Source organism: Podarcis muralis, chromosome 17, assembly GCF_964188315.1.
Source record: "Podarcis muralis chromosome 17, rPodMur119.hap1.1, whole genome shotgun sequence".
Taxonomy (NCBI): Eukaryota; Metazoa; Chordata; class Lepidosauria; order Squamata; family Lacertidae; genus Podarcis; species Podarcis muralis.
The window spans coordinates 32,955,274-32,975,871 of record NC_135671.1 but is presented as its reverse complement, the minus strand read 5'-3'; the positions used below and the strand labels follow the sequence as shown (position 1 = coordinate 32,975,871).

The following is a 20,598-nucleotide window of genomic DNA, read 5'->3' as shown; positions in this document are numbered from 1 at the left end:
ACTTGGAATGCAGGATGGAAAAATTGGTCAAAGTATCCATTTTAAGTATAATAAATTGCTGTAATTAATGATGTGTAAATTGATGCCAGGGCAGGAGGCATATTTCCCCTTTATTTTCTCAGTGTTACAGTTATGGGACAAGGCAGTGCAGCCCTATACATGAAATATGATTAAAGAGATCAGTATTTATTCCCCCCGTGAAATCTTCCTTCTCGCAAGCTGCACATTGGCTTCCTTTCTCTCACCACCTAGGAATCTGGCATCTGTTTGAGGGATTCCATTTTCCTCTCTCTTTCACTGATTCCTCGTCTTTTTTTCTTCATTTGGGAAAAGTAAGAAAACTTTTTCAAAATAAGAAACAAAGATCTTGTAGCATTTTAGTTTAAAATTATTTTGGTTTATTGCTTTCATTTGCCCACCAATACTTGGATATTTGGCTGCATTTGAAGGGGAACTGGGGTGGGGGGTGGGGGGACGGAACCTTAAAGGCTTTTCAGGCAGAAACCTGCAGGTCTTGGTTCCAGAAGCTGAACTGTGCCCTAAAGCAAAAGGATATGAGGATTAAATTAAATGGGAATAATTAATTTTGTTGTTGCTGTTGCCGCCACTTAGGCAGGATTTGAATCTATCCAAGAAGCCTTGCCACAGGCAAATGAGCGAATCTCTCTTTAACATGAGGCGCAGTAGCCTGGATTTTTTTAGTTTAGTTTGGTTTTTGTTTTGGTAGGTGAGAGGTTGATTTAAAAGGGAAGGTTGGCAAACAGGAGAATAAGCGTTGAAAGCAGAGTAGCAAGCTACTTTGGGCTGTGAGCTCTGATCATTCTTCAGCTTTACTCTAAGGAGGGCAGGGAGGAATCTTGACTTTCTTTGAGACCCTTGTTGCTTGCATTCCGGGAAGAGAGAATTATTTTTGAAGTCTTAACGACGGGATGCAGGACTTATCTTCATTAATGGGGAGACACGTAGGAGGAACAAACCTGCCTCTGTTCAGGCACGGTTAGCACCCGCACATCATTACCTAGGGGAGAAGTATCTGCTGCAAATATCTGTGTACCAGGGAGAAACCCAACCTGGATTCCCGTCCTCCCCTATCTAACTCATAGCCCTCCTGCAAAAGCTTTCAGATATGCTTTGATGAGTGAACACTCCTCTGCTTGCATACCATTTCCTAGGATACTAATGCTAACTAGTTAGGCAGCTTTGCTTCTTTCAACTTTTTCCGAATTCTTTCAGCTTTCTTTTGCTTTCCTCTATTGCTTTCTTAGTGTGTCTTAGACCCTGTCCAAATATTTTCACCTTAAGTTGTTGACTTTTTTTTACCCTTCATTCTCTGCAGGCTAGGGTTTATTCTCCATATCTCAATAGAACCCCATTTGCATTGAGAGGTCTTTCCCAGTACAGTATTTACACCGGATTCAAGAACTGAGATGGGTCATTTAGGAAACATGACTTGCTTCTTATTTTGTAGAAAGGGTTGTTTCTTTTTTCTTCTTTAAATGAAAATGCTATAATGCACCCAACAGATTTGTTTCCAGAGAAGAATAATTGTATTATGCAGTTGAAAAAATACTGGCGTTGGGTGTGAAATTCCATTGTTGAAATCACCATTTGGCAATGAAGCTAAAAAGTGCCCCAGGAGATTAATGAACTAAGTCTTCTACTTTGAAGCCAAAAGTGAGGTCGGGTGAGAGGGGTAGTATTCGGATTGGGACCATGATGATGGGGAAGTTGATATTTAAGCCTTTCCCCCATGCCATTTCCACATTTCTCCCATGCCATTGAAATCACACACATGCACACTGTGGTTTACAAAATGGTGGCCGTGTCCTGGGCCTACATACTCCTCCCTTGCTTCTTCCTTCACTGCTCACCAGCTTCAGCATGGAAATCCTGGCTTGCACTAAGCCAGAGATTTCCTATTACATCTGAACTAGGCAAAGCTGACTTAATGTAGATTAACAAACTGAATAATAATCCAAGGCACTCACCCACAGTTTCTTAAACCATGGTCCATGGTGCCGTTGAACAACTGCACCCAGCCATTGTTTAGCTACATGCTATTTTGTTGTTGTTGCATATCAAACATCTGTTAAAGGCGCACAGAAGTAGGGCACGTTATTCCATGCTCTGTCCCCCATTTTGGCTACTTGGCAACTATGCTAACAGAGCCAAGACACTTTTCAAAGTCACTCATGGGGTGACATTTAATGCACAAACGTGGTGCACTTTGGCAAGCTTTCACACAGGCTTCCAAACTCTGAATACCTGCCAATGGTTTACCACACTTCCTGGAGTAATAACTTTATATACCCTCTTTCTAAACTTAACGCAGGAGCCTTCCAACTTCTTTTACTCTTAAAGAATATTATATGAAGTAACATAGAACCAAGCAGTAGGGGGCTTATGTACACCTGAGTTGCTGAATTTCTGAGGCAGAACTCAGAATATAGGAGACATTTATTTAGATAGGACAGGAGAAAACATCTGGCATATAAGAAAATAAACAAACAGAAATGCTGACCAACCTTAGATGTTAAAAGCTTCTGAATAGTCTACAGTTCTTAACCAACTCCAAGAAGTTAGCAATCAGTTTCCATTAGATACAGGTTTTTTTTTTTCTTACCGAATAAGGCCTCATTTCTGTGTTGCTTCACTGAAAATGCCAAGAAGATGGAAGTAGGCCTGTGATAGGGTTGTCACCTTTGGTTGGGCAAAATAAAGAACAGTGGAGTAAATTGGGGGGCTAAAAATTACTTTACCTGGTGCAGAAATGACTTCAAAGCAATCCATTACATTGGCACATGCTATTTACAGTGGTTTATTCAATGAAAATAAACCCCTCTCTCACTCTCTGCCCCCCCCCCCCGGTCACGCAAAAACACTCTTTTTCCATCCCCCCGCTCTCCACCGGATGGATGGACCAGGCCCCTGCAAGTCCTCCATCTCTGACTCACCTGCTTCTGCCTGCTCTGCAAAAACTTTATTTCCCCCCACTCTCCACCAGGCTCATTCAAACCTGCATTCTTGCTCTCTGAGTCCGACCCATCCCTGCCCCCTTTGCCTGCTCAAAAAGGATTTCTCCTGCAGTGGACCAGGCCCGTCCAACCCATAATATGTGGCTAGTATGCTACATTTGGCATGATGACTAGTGCAAGTTGTGCAGGCCTCCTGCATTCCTGTTTTTGGTATAATTTCTCCTTGTGGATGGTTTGCACATCACATAAAACCATAGTTTAATGGTTTAATGCAGACAAGCAGCATTTATTCTTGGCTTACCACTTGTGTTTGGTTTAGAGGGAACAAACCACGAGACCAGGTTTGGGTAACGCGACAAGTCGAGGCTTGTGGTTTGTTGCTTCCAGTGCAACCAAGAGAGAAGAGGGAAGGATCAAAGTGGAAACTTGGGAATAGCGGTACACTAGTACACTGCTCATTCATGCTAAGCCAAAGTGAATGTAACATCTGAAAACAACTAATGTGTAGTTACGTAGATGCTCCAAGTTCAGGAAACTTTATTTGTAGATTTTTAATTTTTTAATTTTATTCTGGCTCTTTATTCTTCCACTGTGCAAAACGCATCCAGTCCCAATTTCTCTTCCCTAAAGAGTGAACAGCAGTGTGGCCATGTTGGAATGCGCTCTTATTTGAATTGGCATTCACGGGGCACAATAAGCTTTTGAGGGTGTGGGATTTTTGGATGTTTTTACAGATGTGTCCTAGGGAAGAGGCTGACTATAGAGTACATTTAAAATTTATATCTGCAATGATGAGGGCTAGAAACAGCCCTTTGCATCTCCTGTTCTAGAGGAAAATTTATTACATCCTTGTTCATTCACTCTTGTCTTTAGACAGTGATTGATTTAAATACCTCTTGAGCATGAGGCTGTCTTCCTAGTACATTTTACTGTTGGATCACTGATGGACGACAGTAACAAAATAGAATTTTCCACCCAGTACATTGTGATAATCCTTGCCAATGTAAATATTTTCTATAGCATCCATAGCTCCTGTGAAAATTACCTTACAACCCAATCTTGTTAAAGCAATTTATTATTGGGTGTTTTTTTTTAATGGTTTATCTAAGTATCTGCTTTTCCTTTGTAGGTGTAGCATCTCTAAAATAAACACGTGCTTCTTTGCACACAAAGGCAGTGATGCTGGCATTAGGGCATGGAAAATATGCTCCTTTTTAATAATACTGTTCCTGTGTCCTTGTGTACTCATCAGTAACAGACAAATGGCATATAATCAATAACTGAAATATGACATTTGCTGAACCCCCTTACTAAAATTAGGCAGGTTTTCCGCTAATATGAGATCCTTTATGATAGCCATTCCCATAATTTGATTTTTGTGACTCTTCTTCCCCACCCATGCCTGTATTAGTTTATAAACTTTATTTTGCTTCCTTGCAAGATAATTGAACTTTTACTGGTCCATTTAACAATGAATACTCCTCCTCCTCCTCATGTAGTACTGAATGCTGAATATTCAATAGTGTTGAATACCCTCAAAGCTATGGCCCAGGGGTGGGGAACCTGTGGCATTCTAGATGTTACTGGATTACAGCTCCCACAGTCTTCAGCTATTGGCCATTTGGGATGTGGCTGATGGTAGCAGAAACTGCAGCCACCTCTGGAGGACCACTGGTTCCCTACCCCTGCCTGTTTATTGGCCTTTGCCTAATCAAACAAGCTCCGTTCTTTTAAACTGTGTGTGGAGGGGAGAGTTATTGTTTGTTATGATGGTATGTGTTTTTCTGTGTTTACATTGTAAACCTGTAATCCTTGGATGAAGGGTGATATAGATTTTTTTAAAAAAATAACAATTCATTTTAGTGGGCATAAGCATGTGCTGGATGTACATCTCGACGCCTCTCTCTTTCCCATCCCCAGTGCAGTGATGCCTTGCCACTAGAGGAAGCTTTTACTTTTTATTCAGCCTTTCGTTTATTCGAGTTTTGTGCATCCCTGCTCCAGCTGTAGTCAGCTGTCTCCTGTGTGTGTGTTTTAAAAAAGTAACCAATAGAGTATGGCTATCTCCTTGCAGCAAGGCTTCCTGTCCTTGCATCCTTATCCCATTTCTGAGTGAGCCACGAAGGGCTTATAAACAGTTGATCTGAAAGGATAAATGTATGATAATTTTAAAAACAATCTCAGAAGAGAAGTACTGAAGAAGAAAGAGGAAATACATATTTGTGAAACTTTGGGTCCTTGTGGTCCCCACCCCCTTAGTAGTAGGTCTGTTGCTGAAAACAACACAAACCTAATGAATAATGGAGAGCCCAAATGATTAAAAAATAGTTGTTCTGTGGCACAGATTCTCATATGGGCAGAACTCCCAATGGCTGAATATCCCTCTGATGAATTTCTATAGACTCCTTTCTCCTTGTCACAGCTATTTCGCTACACGTGGAATTGTCCTTGACTCTCCATACTTCCAAGTGTCTGCGTGTGCATACTTATAACCTACTAAGTTCTGTCCAGAATAGTGAGCATATTATAACCATGTAGATAGCATAGAGATAATTCCTTTTAAGCATGCTATCTCTCTCTCTCTCTCTCTCTCTCTCTCTCTCTCTCTCTCTCTGTGTGTATTTTACGAGGTATTTTATCACTCATTAAAAGATCATGAGGGAAACAAGGTGTTCAAATGACACTGACCTGAAATTTAAATTAATTTTAATATTTGCATTAAAGGTCATTTTTATTTAAGCACTATCACACAAATATTGTAATAGGGTATTTTTTTTTAAAGCAACAAAGACATTTGTATAAATCAAAATATAATTAAAAACACACTGATAAAATGACTACTTGTAAAGTAATAGTGGCACTGTGCACAGTGGCACTGTACAGATGTGTGACCATAGACTCACCCTACTTGGCATGTCCCTGCAAAAATAAAAAAAAATCAAATATAAAAAAGGTGGGGAATTACTGTTCCATTTTTTTAAAAAAAAGATGTTAGATTTTCTGCAATCTGAAAAGCAAAATAAAAACAGAAGCAGTGCAGGACAACAGCAATTTGATGATGATGTCATTTAGATACCCTATAAAAAGTAAGTTAACAAAGCATGGCAATTGCAAAGCAAACACTCATTGATATCTAAGGGTTGATTCACACTTTGACACCTCACAACTGAACATGTGGACTGTCTCCTTTGAAAATGCTGTATGGTTTTCAAGCTGAAACTGAATGCCGCAAACATTTTCTCTGTGTTGAGCAATCTGTGATAGCTCATTCATTGAAACATGCGAGTCAACATTTAATGTCAAGACCAGTAGGTGACACCAATGTATGTGCATGTGTAGGAACCAACAACCTACCGCCATTAAATATCCACCTCCCTCTATTATTAGGTGAGCTAGAGAATAAATAAGAGGCTAAGTGTGGGCCATTTCTTTTACCAGATTCATAAAAATCTTCATTTTTGAAAAACAACAGTCCCAATATTTTTTTGCTGTAGAGTTTGATTTTTGGGAGACGTCTTACCTTTTTCATTTCCAGTAACACTGTTGCAAGTAATTTCATTGTCACAAAACAACAAAATGCCCTCACTGTTTCGTTCAGATTAACCTGATGTGTCCAAATCAGCATCTTAATAAGTAAAACATTTAAATAGATAAGCAATGGGTTTTTGATTTTTTTCTTCAAAGCTGGACACCGCCAGACTTTATTCTGGCTGAAGCAGAATCCTGATCTTTGTCTTGTTGGGTTGGGAAATAAATTGGGCAACCACGTTTACTTGGGAGTGTATCCCTCTGATTTCGACAGGAGCTACTTGTGTTCAGGATGCAGCCTTTGGCCTGGTTCTCACAGAGGTGGTTAATCTGTACCTGCCCTGAAGTGCAGGCTGAAGTGCACACAAATGCCCCTCTATAAAAACACATTTCCTGCACATTGAAAAATGTTGGAGAGAAATGTCCTTACCTGCTTTCTGAAGAGGTCTAGCCAGATGCAGGTTTATCCCCTCAGTGAGAACTTGGCCAGTGTGTCAGAATGAACTTTATTTAAATCTTAAAGTAGAATAATTACTGTGCATTAATTTATCCTATCCTGGGAACTTAGGAAGAAATATATTTTAAAATATTATTTTATTTGCAAACCTGACATGAAAATCCAGTGCGAGTGACAAAACTCTACAATTGCTTTGGTCCTCAGTCTTTTAAGGTGATGCTAGTATCACTACATAATCTCAGACAAAAATACTCAGAAATTCACCAGGGTGTCTAGTCAGAGCTTGAGCTGTATTTATTGCTTGCTCCGTGCAATGCTTTTTAAATGCCTTTTTAGGGGGGAGTTTAAAACTGCAACAAAGACTTCCTTTAGTCTGCAAACCTGATTGAGTTGCCAACCTTTGCCTTGTCCAAGATCCTGATCTGCCATCTCCACTGCAATTAAACCAGAATTTTCTCAGTTACTTAAATTGGTTTTATCGTCCACCAGTCTGAATTATTTGTTCTTATGATTCATAGGCAAATAATATTTCTACCAATGGCTTTCCTATAGTGTTCTGAGTTCTGGAGATCAAGAAAGAGGTAGAGATGAAAGTAAAAAACATATGAGTGGGGATGGAGGTGGTTTAAATGAAGATGATTCTACTGTTGTTGTAGATGATTTTTAAAATATTATTTTTATTTAAAAATGTATTTTCTTTTAAATCTATATTTCACAAACCGGACAGGAATCTTAGGTAGCTGAAGTTGTGGGAACACAAAACCATTTCATTCATTCTGGTTTTTAAATTGACAGACACTTTACTGCTGAGTCCTGTTGTGTAGTGCATTGGATTACAAAAGCAAGATTTTATGTTGTGGGGTAGGGTAGGGGAAAGCTGGGTAACTCTTGGAGGATTGAAATAATAAACCTGTGTGGAATAGCTGGACTTCTGAGCTTATATACCAATGAGGGGGGGAAATATATTTCAGTGTTTCAGGTGCGAGAAACGGTTGGTGAGGGATGCTTTTCGTGTTTGCACAAGGATGTTGAAAGCTGGAAGGATAGTCATGTTACTCTGTTGCAGCAAAATCAGCAAAGAGTCTCGTGTTACCTTAAAGACGAACAGAATTCATGTAGCCTTGGCTTTTGTAGTTTAGAACCCTCTTCATCAGGCGCATAATACAGGTGCACAACTCACTCACCACTGTACAGTTCCCTTCCCTGTGAATGTTGTGCTATTGCTGCCGTTGTTTTAATTTTGAGACATTTCATGTTTCATTATATTTATGTATCTTTCCTGTTTGTGCTTGGTGTGGGGTTTTAGTTATCAAAATGCTTCTTGTAGGTTTTTTTAATCTTGCAAATTTCTTTTTATTTTATTTTTTAACACCTAGAGGAGATTTGCTGCAGAAGAGCATTGTAGCAATGGGGTACCATGTCTCTTTTAATGCAGTTGATTATTGGAATAAAGGACAGATGTGACGCGTGCTTCTTCCAATTACCATTTTTACACAGAGTCTGTCTATGGAGAGACACATTCAGAGATTTGGATGTGGTTTTGTAGAAGTGACATTGCCCTTCATAGCCATGGTTTGTATTTATTCATTTTGGACTGCCTCTGCTCAAATATATTTGCTGGTGGTTTCCATAGCTGTACCCTAGGAAAGTTGAAACTGGCTCCCAGAAGTGTTGTCATCACTATAGTGATTGTGTGTGTACATTTGGTGTGACCGTCACATATATCAATTTGATAGTGATATGATGAGCAACACACTTCCTCTCTTGATCAATGCCTGCATGACTTCTGCAACTCTCTATAAAATGGATTTTGAAAATTTATCATTTTCTTAGTTTTGTTTGTGGAAGGATAGGATGTAACTCTTGGAAACAGTTTTCTTTAAGCAGGAAATGGATAAGACAGAAGTGGATTTTATCTTGTCTTGTCAATTGATAATTACTGTATGTATTTAGACCCAATGATTTATCATTATATGAATGATATACCCACCTCATCGCCATTCTTCCTTTGGGAAGGCCACAGGGAGGAGATCCGAAGCTTTCATTTCCATTTTCAGTTAACCACAGTTTAGAATTGTGTCCAAAACCTAAAGTGTGATTAATCTTAACAATGATTTATTGAAACAAGGCAGCTTCATAAGCCATAGTTTGAAGTTGGCTTATTTCAGTAAACCATAGTTAAAAATAACTCCATAGTTTGTCTCGATTTAGACGTAATGCTGAATTGTGACTAGTTTAAAATCACAGTGAAAGCTTCTGTTCTTGCAGCTGCACCTGAGTGGGAGGAGAGGGATGGAGCTGACAAACCTGATGCTCATTCTTATATTGGCTCATTCTTATATTGATAAAGTGATTAGAAATTAAGTGTGATTAAAAATTAGGAAGTCTGTGTGAAAGGCTTCTTCCTTGTAGGGATGCAAGACATGAGTGCATCCAGCTGGGACAGTTTTTTCTCCACCTTTCTAGGCACTGCTTAAAAACTAGCTACCACTGTTTGGAGATTACTTGGGCACAGTGGCGTAGTGTGGGTTGTCAGCACCCAGGGCAAGGCAAGTAATTTGCACCCCCTAACCCGTGGATTTGCGCCCCTAACCCTAACCCCCAGATGTTGCGCCCGGTGCGGCCGGCCCCCTTGCACCCCCCACGTTACGCCACTGCTTGGGCAATGCTTGGGGAGAGATCCAAAGTTGGCTGGGAGGGTGGTGTGCCATTTTTGTAAATAGAGAAACATGACAAGGAGAGGGCGAAGTGAAAGAAGAAAATAGATTGTGGAATTGGTGCTATTCTGCTTAATTTTAATTTGATTTCTGTTTTGTATGTTTATACTGTATATACAGTAGCTTGAAGATGCTCAGAGTCTGTAGTAGGGTTAGTTAAAACTCCAAATCCATCAGTATATGATATTTGATCCAACTATCAACTGTATAACTAAGATTATTCTACTATGAAATAAAGGCTCACTCAGGGCCAGTGCTATGATAGCAGTTAGAGGGAAATGGTTCCTGTTGTTACAGAGAATAACTAACTATCTGTCCACAGTCAGAGTGTAAGTCATCACAGATGTTTGTAAAATGTTATGTGTAAATCATATGCATTGTTTTTCTCTGATTCATATATCTAGAGCATCAAAGACGGGTGCAACCATCAACTTCATTTTATGCGCTTGTCTGATAAAAATCTTAATTCCCATGGCGAAACAAGTAAGATGGATGTTCCATTAGATATGCCTTTAGGAGATGGAGTTAATTCTCTAGTATCTTCTTTCTATCCAATAAAAGCTATGGCTCCCTGCCTTCCACGATCGCTCAGTGCTGGCATACCTGCCATGCCTGGGCCAGTAGCTTTCAATCCATCCCAAGCCCGAGTTTCTTAGGGTGACCAGTGCTCCCCCCCCTGCTCATATTGAAATACTGCCCCTCAGTGAGGCCAAACTTAGATTCACAAAATGTTTAGGGGTATGTGTCCACCTGCATCCCCCCAGAAAAAAGCACTGAGCATGACTATAATAATATTCTGTCCTAACTGGCCAGATCTTGGGCTGCTTGTAAAATTTACATCAAGGATAATATCCATAAAAAGCCCTAGGTTTCCAAATGAGTTTTTGGTTGTACAACTAAAGACATATAGTGAGGCCCATCTACTTCTTCAGCTTTATTTGCAACTCTAGGTTGTGGTCTTTGAAAAAGTAGCTGTATCCAAGCCAAATTGTGCCACAAAAGCAAAACAAACTCTTTAATTTTGCATGGCATATATTTACACACTGAGATGTCTTAGGCAGCCACTTTCTTCTTTAACAGTGGAAGTGAATTTGGATCAGCTGTATTTGAATTACCAATAAATAGGGAGGAAATTGGTAAACATCCTATTGCTTCGTTAGGATAATTGCTACCATAAAATAAATGACAAAAATAAAGCTGAGAAAATGTACTAATGCAAGCTATCTCTGGTTTGTGCTACAAGATGTATTCTCCTTTCATACTGCGCCTGACCCGATTTGGTGGAATGTTATGTCAGCCTTGGCTGGTTATTGACAGCTATAGTAGCACAGTGTGGTTCAGTCATATTTTATCTAAACGTCTTGAGTATATTTCACCAGCAGAAGCATTTAGAATTGAAGGTGTCTCCACTGAATTTGGAGTAGTGTCCTTGGAGTGCTGGCATCATGTAATGATTTGTAACTTTTAGTTGGTTTAAAACCAGTCTCAGACCTGGTTCTTTATTCTGTAGGAATTGTCGTGGCTATATATAGGTGTGCTCAAGAGCTGCACCCTAAGTACGTCTTTACAAAATGTACTTCTGATGAATAGAGAGCCTAGTCCTTCTAGCTAAAGGGCACCAGTTTTATTCAGTAAGTTTGTAATCAAAGAGGCTCTCAATCTTGCAGTCTAAATCCAGGTGTTGAATAGAGGTCTGGTTACATACAGAAGGCAGGGCTGGATTAATTACCTGAGAGTCACAATTCCAGCTATTCTTTGTCCCTGTTACTTAGAATGGTAGAAATGTGAAAAGAACCACAAACACATTTTCTCGGCTCCCGACTATTTCTGCCCTTAACTCCAAGTGCTTAGTTGAATGTGAAATTACGGAGTCATTTTGTAACTTTAGTTAAAAACCTTTGACTCATTTATTCCTGCCCTCTCCATCACTTAGGCTGCTGCCAACTCACATTACTGTAGAAGATGGAAATATTAAAATAAACTTAGCATTTTTTAAAAATAGTGTGTTCCTGCACACATTTATCCGGTGCTGCTCTAACTCTGCCCCCACTCCCCAATTCTGTGTATTGTTTATTTTCCCTGCTCAGACGGGAAAAATATTTGAATGCAACCTCCCCCCACCTTTTTTTTTGGAAATAGAAAATTGAAAAGGCTAGTGAACCATGATTCAAGAGGCTGAGAGGGAGCTTCTTTCTTTCCTAGCATTAATTAACTCAAGTTCGTTAGGACGTTGAGTCTGCCGCACAGTTTTCTCTTGTTTGTGCTAAATCAGGTCAGAGAGGGAAAAACTTTTCAGGCAGACGCTGTGTGTTAACTCTGAAGAATGAAGAGGAGAATCAAAGTGATATAACTATTACATAGACTTATAGTCATCTGTAGGTTTTTTATTGTGTACAGTAATATGCAAAATGAGGATCTGAGTGAACAAATATTTCATCTGGTTGTGAAAATGAATTTTATCTAATTTTGGGGGTGGTTTAAATAGGGTATATTTGATGCATCATTTGGATTGGTTTGGGCTGGCATTCTGATTATGGAAATCTGTGTCAGAGGCAAGAGCGCAACATGAAAATCTTTTTTTTTAAAGTCTATAATCGGGAGTCTATTTCTGTCTATTTGTGGCAATGATGAGGAGGAGTCTAATTGCCCTAACCCACGGCTGAAGCTGTTGTTTGCTTCTAGTGGATTTTGTTTCCTTGAAATCTCAGTTGTGGTTGGGCATGTTTTTATAGAACTCTACTTAAATCACAGTTTGTGTTGCGAAATCTTGTATTTCATAACTCTTTATAATAATGGAAAGGCAAGATGCATCCCCCTCAAATTCTGTACCCCATGTTACAGTCCCTGGAGCTGGGCCAAGCTGGACACAAAATCCTACTGACTCATTGTTGGCCAAAGCATTATTATTTTGGCACTCGGGGATGGGGGTTCAGCAGGGGCAAGCCACAGGCTAATATGTTGCAGGTCTCACTAGCCCTGTGGAGAGTAGAAATTTATGTGCTATTCATTCACTAGGGATGTAGTTTGCCAGGGTGCTACTGACTGTTTCTATGACAACCCCAAGAAAGCTTTACACGGTGCTCCTATTGCTGAACAAGAGTGAAAGTGAGAAGGAGAGAGACTCCCCAAAACGAGCAGACCATTAAAAAAAAGGGGGGGAGGCCCAGAGTTAGAAAGTTTTGACTTGAAGTAATTAAAACTCATAAGCTCTCTACAAGACTTGGGACTCTCTACCCACCCCCCAAAATTCCTTGCTTCGAGAGGAAGAGAGCAAAAAGCTCTTTCTCAGACAACGTTCTTAAGAACTTCTCCCGTTTAGCATCATACTTTGTTAATGAATCTGGAACTGATGAAGAGAGAAGAGTTGCCTTATATTGTGAGAACAAAGAGATGGTGGTATTTTTGTGAGAGGGTATATGCAACCCACATCTAAACTCTGAGTTGGAGAGAGCCATACTTGGCCGTGAAATTTTCTTCTTCATTTGAATCTCTTAAATCTTTACTTCCCCTTCATTCTCACTTCCTTCCTTTAACCTGTCTTTCCATCAGCATATTTTCTTCCCTTCTTCCCCCCACTACCCCTTTCCCCCCTCTACTGAGGCAGATGTTTCCATATCTTTCCTACATGCCTCTACTTCTCCCTCCCCTGTTTATTTATTGATTTAACTTAGAGACAAGAGATGTTTTCCTAAAATGCTATTCATTTCAGATTATTTGTGCAGAGTTTTAACCTACAAAACGCTAAAAATAAATATTAAAATAATGTTTGCTCATTAAGTTGCAACAGGGTAAACCTTCCTAGGTTCATAATTTTCTGCATTGAAAACTGAACCCAGATGACCACACGTCTCACGGAAAGGAATTAAGCTTGCATCGTAATTGCGAGCAGTGGTTTGATCCCATTATAAGCTGAATCCTAGAAAGCTCAAACTCGGGCTTTAAAGTTCCGTAAATCTGCTGTGCTTTTGGAATGGAGTGAATCTGCCTAGTACGGCTGTCCTAAAGTGTGCGTTCTCAAAGGTGCCTGTAATAAATGCTCCTAAATGAATTGCTGGTTTTCGGTGTTGGGCATTCAGCACTCCCATTGCAATCGCTAGGAATGGGTGGTGATGCTTGACAACCTTTCCATTGTTTCTGTTGTCATCCCTCTGTGTTACTTTTCTTAAATAGCAAGTACCTACACCGGTATTTCAACAAACCTCTATGTACTATAGAACGGCTGTTGCATTTATGAGGTTGTGTTTTTTTAAAAGGAATTAAAACCTGTTCCATATAACAGCGGCTTTCCTGTCTTTTGTGGAATTTCATTTGCAACTTACTTCAGATAATTCCATAGATGCCCAATTCTGCCATAATACACTGATTATCTTATATGCTAGTTCAATGCATGTGTCAAGAATGTTGAGCTTTTCTGCTGTGACAATCGTCGTATTGTAAACGGATGCTGTCTATGCCAGCCCAAGTGCACAAGCAGCCCAAGTGGTCGCTTGGGGTGACAATATTTTCAAGGGTATCAGTAAATCTATGTGCAGTCCAAGAGGTGTGCCCTAGGAGTCCATTTCTTGTCTTGGAGGTGCTAGGTGAAAATCGGATTGTACTGTTCAGCTTCCTAGCCAGCCCTGAAAGTGTGTAAAAATATTGCTGTTCTGTGAAAAAGGCCTATCAAGACTAGAAAACTCTTAAGGCAATTAGAGTAATGTTGTTGTTGTTTGTTATTGCTGCTGCTGCTGCTTTTAAATATAGCATCTTGTTACAAGTCCTGAGTTTTGTATTTGTTGAGTGCCACCTGACCTTGACAAAGCAGCTGTACTTTCGTACCTCTGTCTTGTACACTGAGCACTTCTGATCACAAGAAAAGGAATGCTACGGGTAGTAGTGACAGAAGTGGGTGATTTTTCTTTGTTTTGCTCTTCATTCTGTTTTCTTCATTCTTCTTAATGTTCTTCATAGTCTAGTCTTCATAGCAGCTCATGTACATGTCTATAAAGTTAGTGTGAATTGAATTAATTTTAATTTGCTATAATGTCCACCCCCCCGAAGCTTTCCAAGAGTGTAAAGACTCTGATTATACTGTAGTTTCGTTCCACACCAAAGCTTGCTTGTTGTTTTAAAAACGTACATTAGATTTAGTTGTTTAAAAGTTTTGAAGGTCATGCAGTCCTTTGTAAAGGATGGATCCCGGGCCTAAAAAAACAACCTGGGAACCTGTATATTCCCAGGTAACAAGGAAGTGAGAATTTCAAATGAGTTTTGAATTTCAATGGCAGACTTCGAAAATGTTTTTTGGGGGGGAGTGGAGTGGGGGGAGAAGGGCACAAGTTCGTTTTCCCTTTTATCTCTTTTATTCTACTTTCTTGAGCTTCGACTTGCACCCTCCCCCCTCTTGACACAGATATAGAAAAATAATCTCCGAGCTTTTGTGTCGGGATGGAACTCTTCCACCTCAACTGCCTGCCTGCGCACCCACCTTTAATCTGCCTGATGGAGGGGAAGGGGGCAGGCTCAGGTATTACCTAACACAGCTGCGGACAGATCACCTTTGTCTGCAGTCCTCTGGGGGTTTGTCGCCAAGGTCATGGAGAGGTGTGGGGAGGCCTGTGTTTTTCTCAAGCAGACAACATATTTATGAGCGGCAAGAGGTTTGGAGGGCCCCGTATCCTGCTTTTAATGTATCTCAGGCTGACCTGTGCCAGATTTGTGAAGTGGCGGGAGAGGGGTGGGGGAGAGAAAAACAGTAATATTCCCCCCCCCCCATCTCCAGCCAAACGAGTTATGGCGGGGGAAAGCCTCCACCCTGCGATTTGCGAGCACAAATCCGAGAGCTCTGATTTAGCTGCCTGCTTAGTTGCTGGAAAGCTGGCAGCAAGGCCTGGAGCTGGCAGTGGGCAGTAGGCAAATGCTGGGCGTAGGTCTGTCTTTTGTGCCATCTCCGCGCACCCCACCGGAGCGTTTGGCTTGTCGAGGGTGCTGCAGGAATAAGGGTGGCAGCCCTGCGAGCGAAGTCAGGGTTAGAGGTGCTCAGAGTATCTGATGGTGCTGCAGGGAGGCGTATATGGCCTCTTTTTCTCTGGTGGGACTAGAGCCCTGATTTGTCTGTGAATTCACCCTCTTTGATGCAAACCTCTCTGTCTCTGCTCTGTGATATTGGGAGGTTGCGGGTGGTAAGGCGCTTTGTGCATGGATGGGCTGAATTAGAGGGAGCAAGCAAGCAGAGCTGTCTTCTAATAAAGCAACTGTGAGTTCGGCTATTGTTGCCTCACAGCCTTCTCTGTGCCCAATTCCTTGAGGACGGCACTCAGAAAAGTCCAGCAAAAGCACCCCAAGGCCACACCCTTTTCTTTACTCCCTAATGCAAGCCTTTTATTTTTTCTCGCGTCTCTTCATTCCTTTTCTTTTTTAAATCATACCATTTTTACAATTTAGCTTTTCTCACGTTTGCCTTTTTTAATTACCTGTTTGCTTTCCTGTTTTATGCACCACCGTTCTTTTTCTCTGGTCGTCATACTTTTCTTACTTTTTTATGTACTTATTCTTTCCCCTCAAAATTAATTATTTTAGTCCCCCCCCCCCCAGTCATGTTTTCTGATGTCCTTTTAGTTGCGCATGTGGCATGAAGCAATAATAAGCAACAAAAAAGTGAATGTTGGAATGAAATAGATTAAATTAGCTATTTAAACTTTCAAAACAATGCATTTTAAGCTTTGCCATTTTTAAATAAAATTTTAATAGAGGGAATAAGGATTTGGTTTAGGTGAATAACTTCATATTGTGATGCTGGTCCGTTTGCTCTAATCTGCATGTATTATTAATTTTTTGGCAAATATCGGGGTGAAAATTGCAGAAAATAAGGAAGTGGCATAGAGCTTCATAGGGCTGACTGAAACCCTAGTTTTGGAAAGCAAAGATGTTTGCTGAGGCCTGGAGTAGCAATACCAGGAACTTGCAAAGAAATAATATCTGTATGCATTTTAAATTAATGCTACCTGAACTGAGAAAAAAGTAGGGCGGCAATATCTTAACCACATGCATATTGAAAGAGAGAGTTGTAATTGGAAGGAAATATTTTTCAGGGTTTTCTTCTCTTTTTTTGTATAAATAGTTGGAAAGGCAGCGAGGACGGAAAGAGAATGAGATTGAGAGAGAAAGATGGAACAGCTGCTTTTTCTGAGGCCTTGTGGGACTGTCTTTTTTTGGAGGTTGTGGGGGGGGGGAGAAGGTGGGTGGATGCTATGATATTTATTTATTTAAAATATTTTGCCAGTCACCTCCTTGCCAAAATCTGCTGGCCAATAAAAATTTCATTGCGGCTGGACTTTGCTTATTCATTAGATATGAACTTGTCGATTTGGCAAATTGTTTTCCATCTCTTAACTGCACAGTCTCTCTCTCTCTCTCTCTCTCTCTGCCACCCCCTCCCTGATTCCTTCTCCGCCAACCTCCCCCCCCCCTCCACCTCCCTTTCTCTTTGATGCAGCCATTGGCTGCTCCACGATGTGTCTCCTTGCCAAATAGGTGGATCCCTTCTCCTCTCTCTCTCTCTCTCTTTTTTTTCTGCTGGCATTGGCACAGGCAAATGGTTGGGGACTGAGCATGAAAGGAGAAAGCAAGCGAGCAAGAGAGTTTAAGAGGAAAAAGGGAAAGGAAAAAAGGGGGGAAACAACAACAACAACAAAATCCCTCATACCCCAGCAGTTGGGTTTTGCCAGCAGCCGATCACAGCTGATTCCAGAGCGGAGTCTGTCCCTTTTCCCCTAGACCTGCGATCGCCCCTGTTCTCAGGCGGAGGGAGCCACATCTAAGTTGCATCTTTGCATTTTTGCCAACGCTGAGAGAGATTCTTTCCCCCCGCTCAACTCCCCCTCCTGATCACTTGCTGTTATTCTGCCTGTTTTTATTTTTTCCCTTCATCCTTCCAATTATTATTATTATTATTATTATTATTATTATTATTATTATTATCCTTAAGAGACATTTGGCTTTTTTTTTTAAAGAAAACATATTTTGTGTGTGTATGTGTGTGGTGATGTTGATTTATTTTTGTCCTTCGCTGATGTTTCCATTCCTAACCTTCTTTCTTCAATTTTTAATCCTCCTTTTTTGCTACCCCACTGTTTTTATTAAATAATACTTTTTTAAAAAAAAAAATTGGCTAACAGTTTGCAGTGGAGAATGCAGCCAACAATTGTTTTCCACCCAATTTAAGAAATATCCTGCACTCTTCTGTGCACTTCCTTTTTATATTTTTTACTTTCCTCCTTGTTCTCCCCTCCTCCCTCTTCCACCTCACAGCCCCAATAGCACCCCCCCTTCCACACTCTGCAATTCTGAGCCCAGAATTTCTGAATCGGGGGCTTAGCTTCGCCGGGATGAGCCAGAGCAATGGTAATTATTTCCATTTTTGACTTTCCCCCTCTCTCTTGGATGTTTTTAGCTTTAGGGAAATCTTTGCTTAAAAAATAAAGTCAGAAAGCCTCCTAAAATAATTGATCGAGTATATATAAATTATCCTGAGCATTGTATCCTGCAAGGGAGATCATAGCCAATTTTGTCTTTAATTGCAACATTTCCAAACAAACTTTATTACTTTTATTTTTAAAGGTACTGTAGTCAAATTTTAATTCAATTAACTTAAGTTGATTTTTTTTTAAATCTCCAAATTTATCTTCTGGTGGTATTCTGGAAACAGTGTTAATCCTCCACACTCCCAACATACCTGCTTGGCATCCCTGTTCTACTGTTGTGTTTTATCTTGTTGCTGGGTTGGATCGTATTCTGGGCTTGCATATTTTTTCCCTTAATTTTTGTCGGTTTGTATATGCATATATATATATAATTTAACATACAAATTTCAGCCTTAAGGGTGATTCTTCTCCCTTCCTTATTTTCTTATTCTAACGTTTCCCCCCCTTCTTTTGTTTTGCACCCTTTATTCTCGCCCTTTCTCCCCAGGATGAATTCCACCCCTTCATTGAAGCTCTTCTTCCTCATGTCCGTGCGTTTTCTTACACATGGTTCAACCTGCAAGCTCGGAAACGAAAGTACTTTAAGAAGCATGAGAAGCGGATGTCGAAGGATGAGGAGCGCGCTGTGAAGGACGAATTACTTGGTGAAAAGCCTGAGATCAAGCAGAAATGGGCATCCCGGCTGCTGGCCAAGCTACGCAAGGACATCCGCCCGGAATTTCGCGAGGACTTCGTCTTGACCATCACGGGCAAGAAAGCACCGTGTTGTGTCCTCTCCAACCCAGATCAGAAGGGCAAAATCCGCAGGATTGACTGCCTGAGGCAGGCTGACAAGGTTTGGAGGCTGGACCTAGTTATGGTCATCTTGTTCAAAGGGATCCCTCTTGAAAGTACTGACGGGGAGCGGCTATACAAGTCGCCGCAGTGCTCAAACCCGGGCCTTTGCGTCCAGCCACACCACATTGGAGTCACAATTAAAGAACTGGATCTTTACTTGGCGTATTTTGTTCACACTCCTGGTAGGTCATGCAAACAACACCACTCACTGTTTTTATATTTTGTGTTTTGATTTTTAAAATGGTTGCTTCCCTCCCAAAGTGTGTGTTTTCCTATGTATGTGTTTCCTTTCATCCATAATTAACAAATTGCTAGCTTCGGAAATGCACTGGGATGACCCCAATGTACTTAGTAGTTCGGAAAAAGTTACTGTGGCCTTTCTTGACTTCCTGCTTCTCTCCTACCTGCGATGTCTGTAACTTTCCCAGGGTGAAGAAAACCCCTTTTCCCGCAGGCTGGGTGGTACAGAATAAGAATATTTATGTAAATGACAGATTATTTGAGAGAACAGGACTTCAATTTTATTAGAATTTGGAATTAAGAAATGTGCTTATCTTGAGGTGAGGCTTTTGTTTCCTTTGCTTGATTCCCCTCCCCCCACCCCAATTTCTTTTGTTGGCTTGATTTAGCATATCGACGTGCCCACGGCTTGCAAACTACAAACATACAAACAGACACTCCTGGACATTTTTATGCTTTGTACAGCAGCATTAGAGCAATAAAACTGAATTTTCCACATCTGCTGTCCCACATAGGAACAAGGTTCTCAGGGGAAAGGGATTATGGAAGAGAATTTTAGAACCCTTTTTCTTTTGTTTCTGTGGCCTCTTTTTCTTCTTCTTCAACACCCCCCCTCTCGCTGCCTGCACGTTTGTGCACACATGTTCTTATTTAATTTTGTTTTCTTATATATTTATTTCGGATCCCTTTTTATTTTGTTTTCTTTCCAGCTTAAAAAAATACTGGTTAATTTTTAGCCTCTGCCCCAGGTACACTCTATTTGCTGCAGACTTTGAAATCCGAATGGGCTGGCAGCCGGGTGATGGTGCGTTTACCTTTTGCTGCACCAAGTTCTAAGGAAAATGAATTTAGCCAAAAACGTTTCTCCTTCCTTCTCCTATTGTTATTCCCTTATTTCTCACTTCTTTTTTCTTTTATTTTCGTCTAAGTTGTAAGAGGCCCGATATCAGGCTTGTTTTCTTCTTTCCCAGTTCTTTGCCAGTTGCACATTTCCTTCCCTATATAGAATAACTGCAAATCTCGGCTATGTTAAATTCAGTAGTCTTATCTTTGCCACCTCCTGTATCCCAGCACAGTTTGTGTTTCTTTAATTTCAGTCTAATAATATTGTCAGGAGTCTTTTCTCCTTTTTTAGAATGTGCCCACCCAGTATGTGTACAGCAGCCTCTGGACAATGTCAGGAGGTTCACCACAGCGCCTGCGGATGGCATTTCTGGCACACTTTTATCATCTATTCTGCACAGCTCAGGGCACGTCCAGGCTGGGCAAGTAGCAAACAGTGTTCCCCTATTCCTTTTCCTACAAATTCTCTTCCTTTCCCTTTCTCCTATTTTTAAAGTAAAGAGCACACCCCCCCCTCCCGCTGACCTTCCTAGACAATT

At 40.6% G+C, this 20,598-nt stretch overlaps 1 protein-coding gene across 8 annotated transcripts in view; it reads left to right on the top strand.

Annotated features, from left to right (window-relative positions):
• Positions 1–20,598, top strand: part of NFIX (nuclear factor I X) — a 254,720-nt gene that overhangs the window by 102,405 nt on the left and 131,717 nt on the right. For 7 of the 8 annotated variants that reach the window (XM_077921269.1, XM_028711582.2, XM_077921268.1 and 4 more), the window contains one exon: positions 18,627–19,158. In XM_077921269.1, the coding sequence (XP_077777395.1) occupies positions 18,627–19,158 (532 nt within the window). Of the gene's footprint in view, positions 1–17,227; positions 18,060–18,626; positions 19,159–20,598 lie in introns of those variants that run through there. The other variant, XM_077921270.1, reaches the window with a different exon arrangement.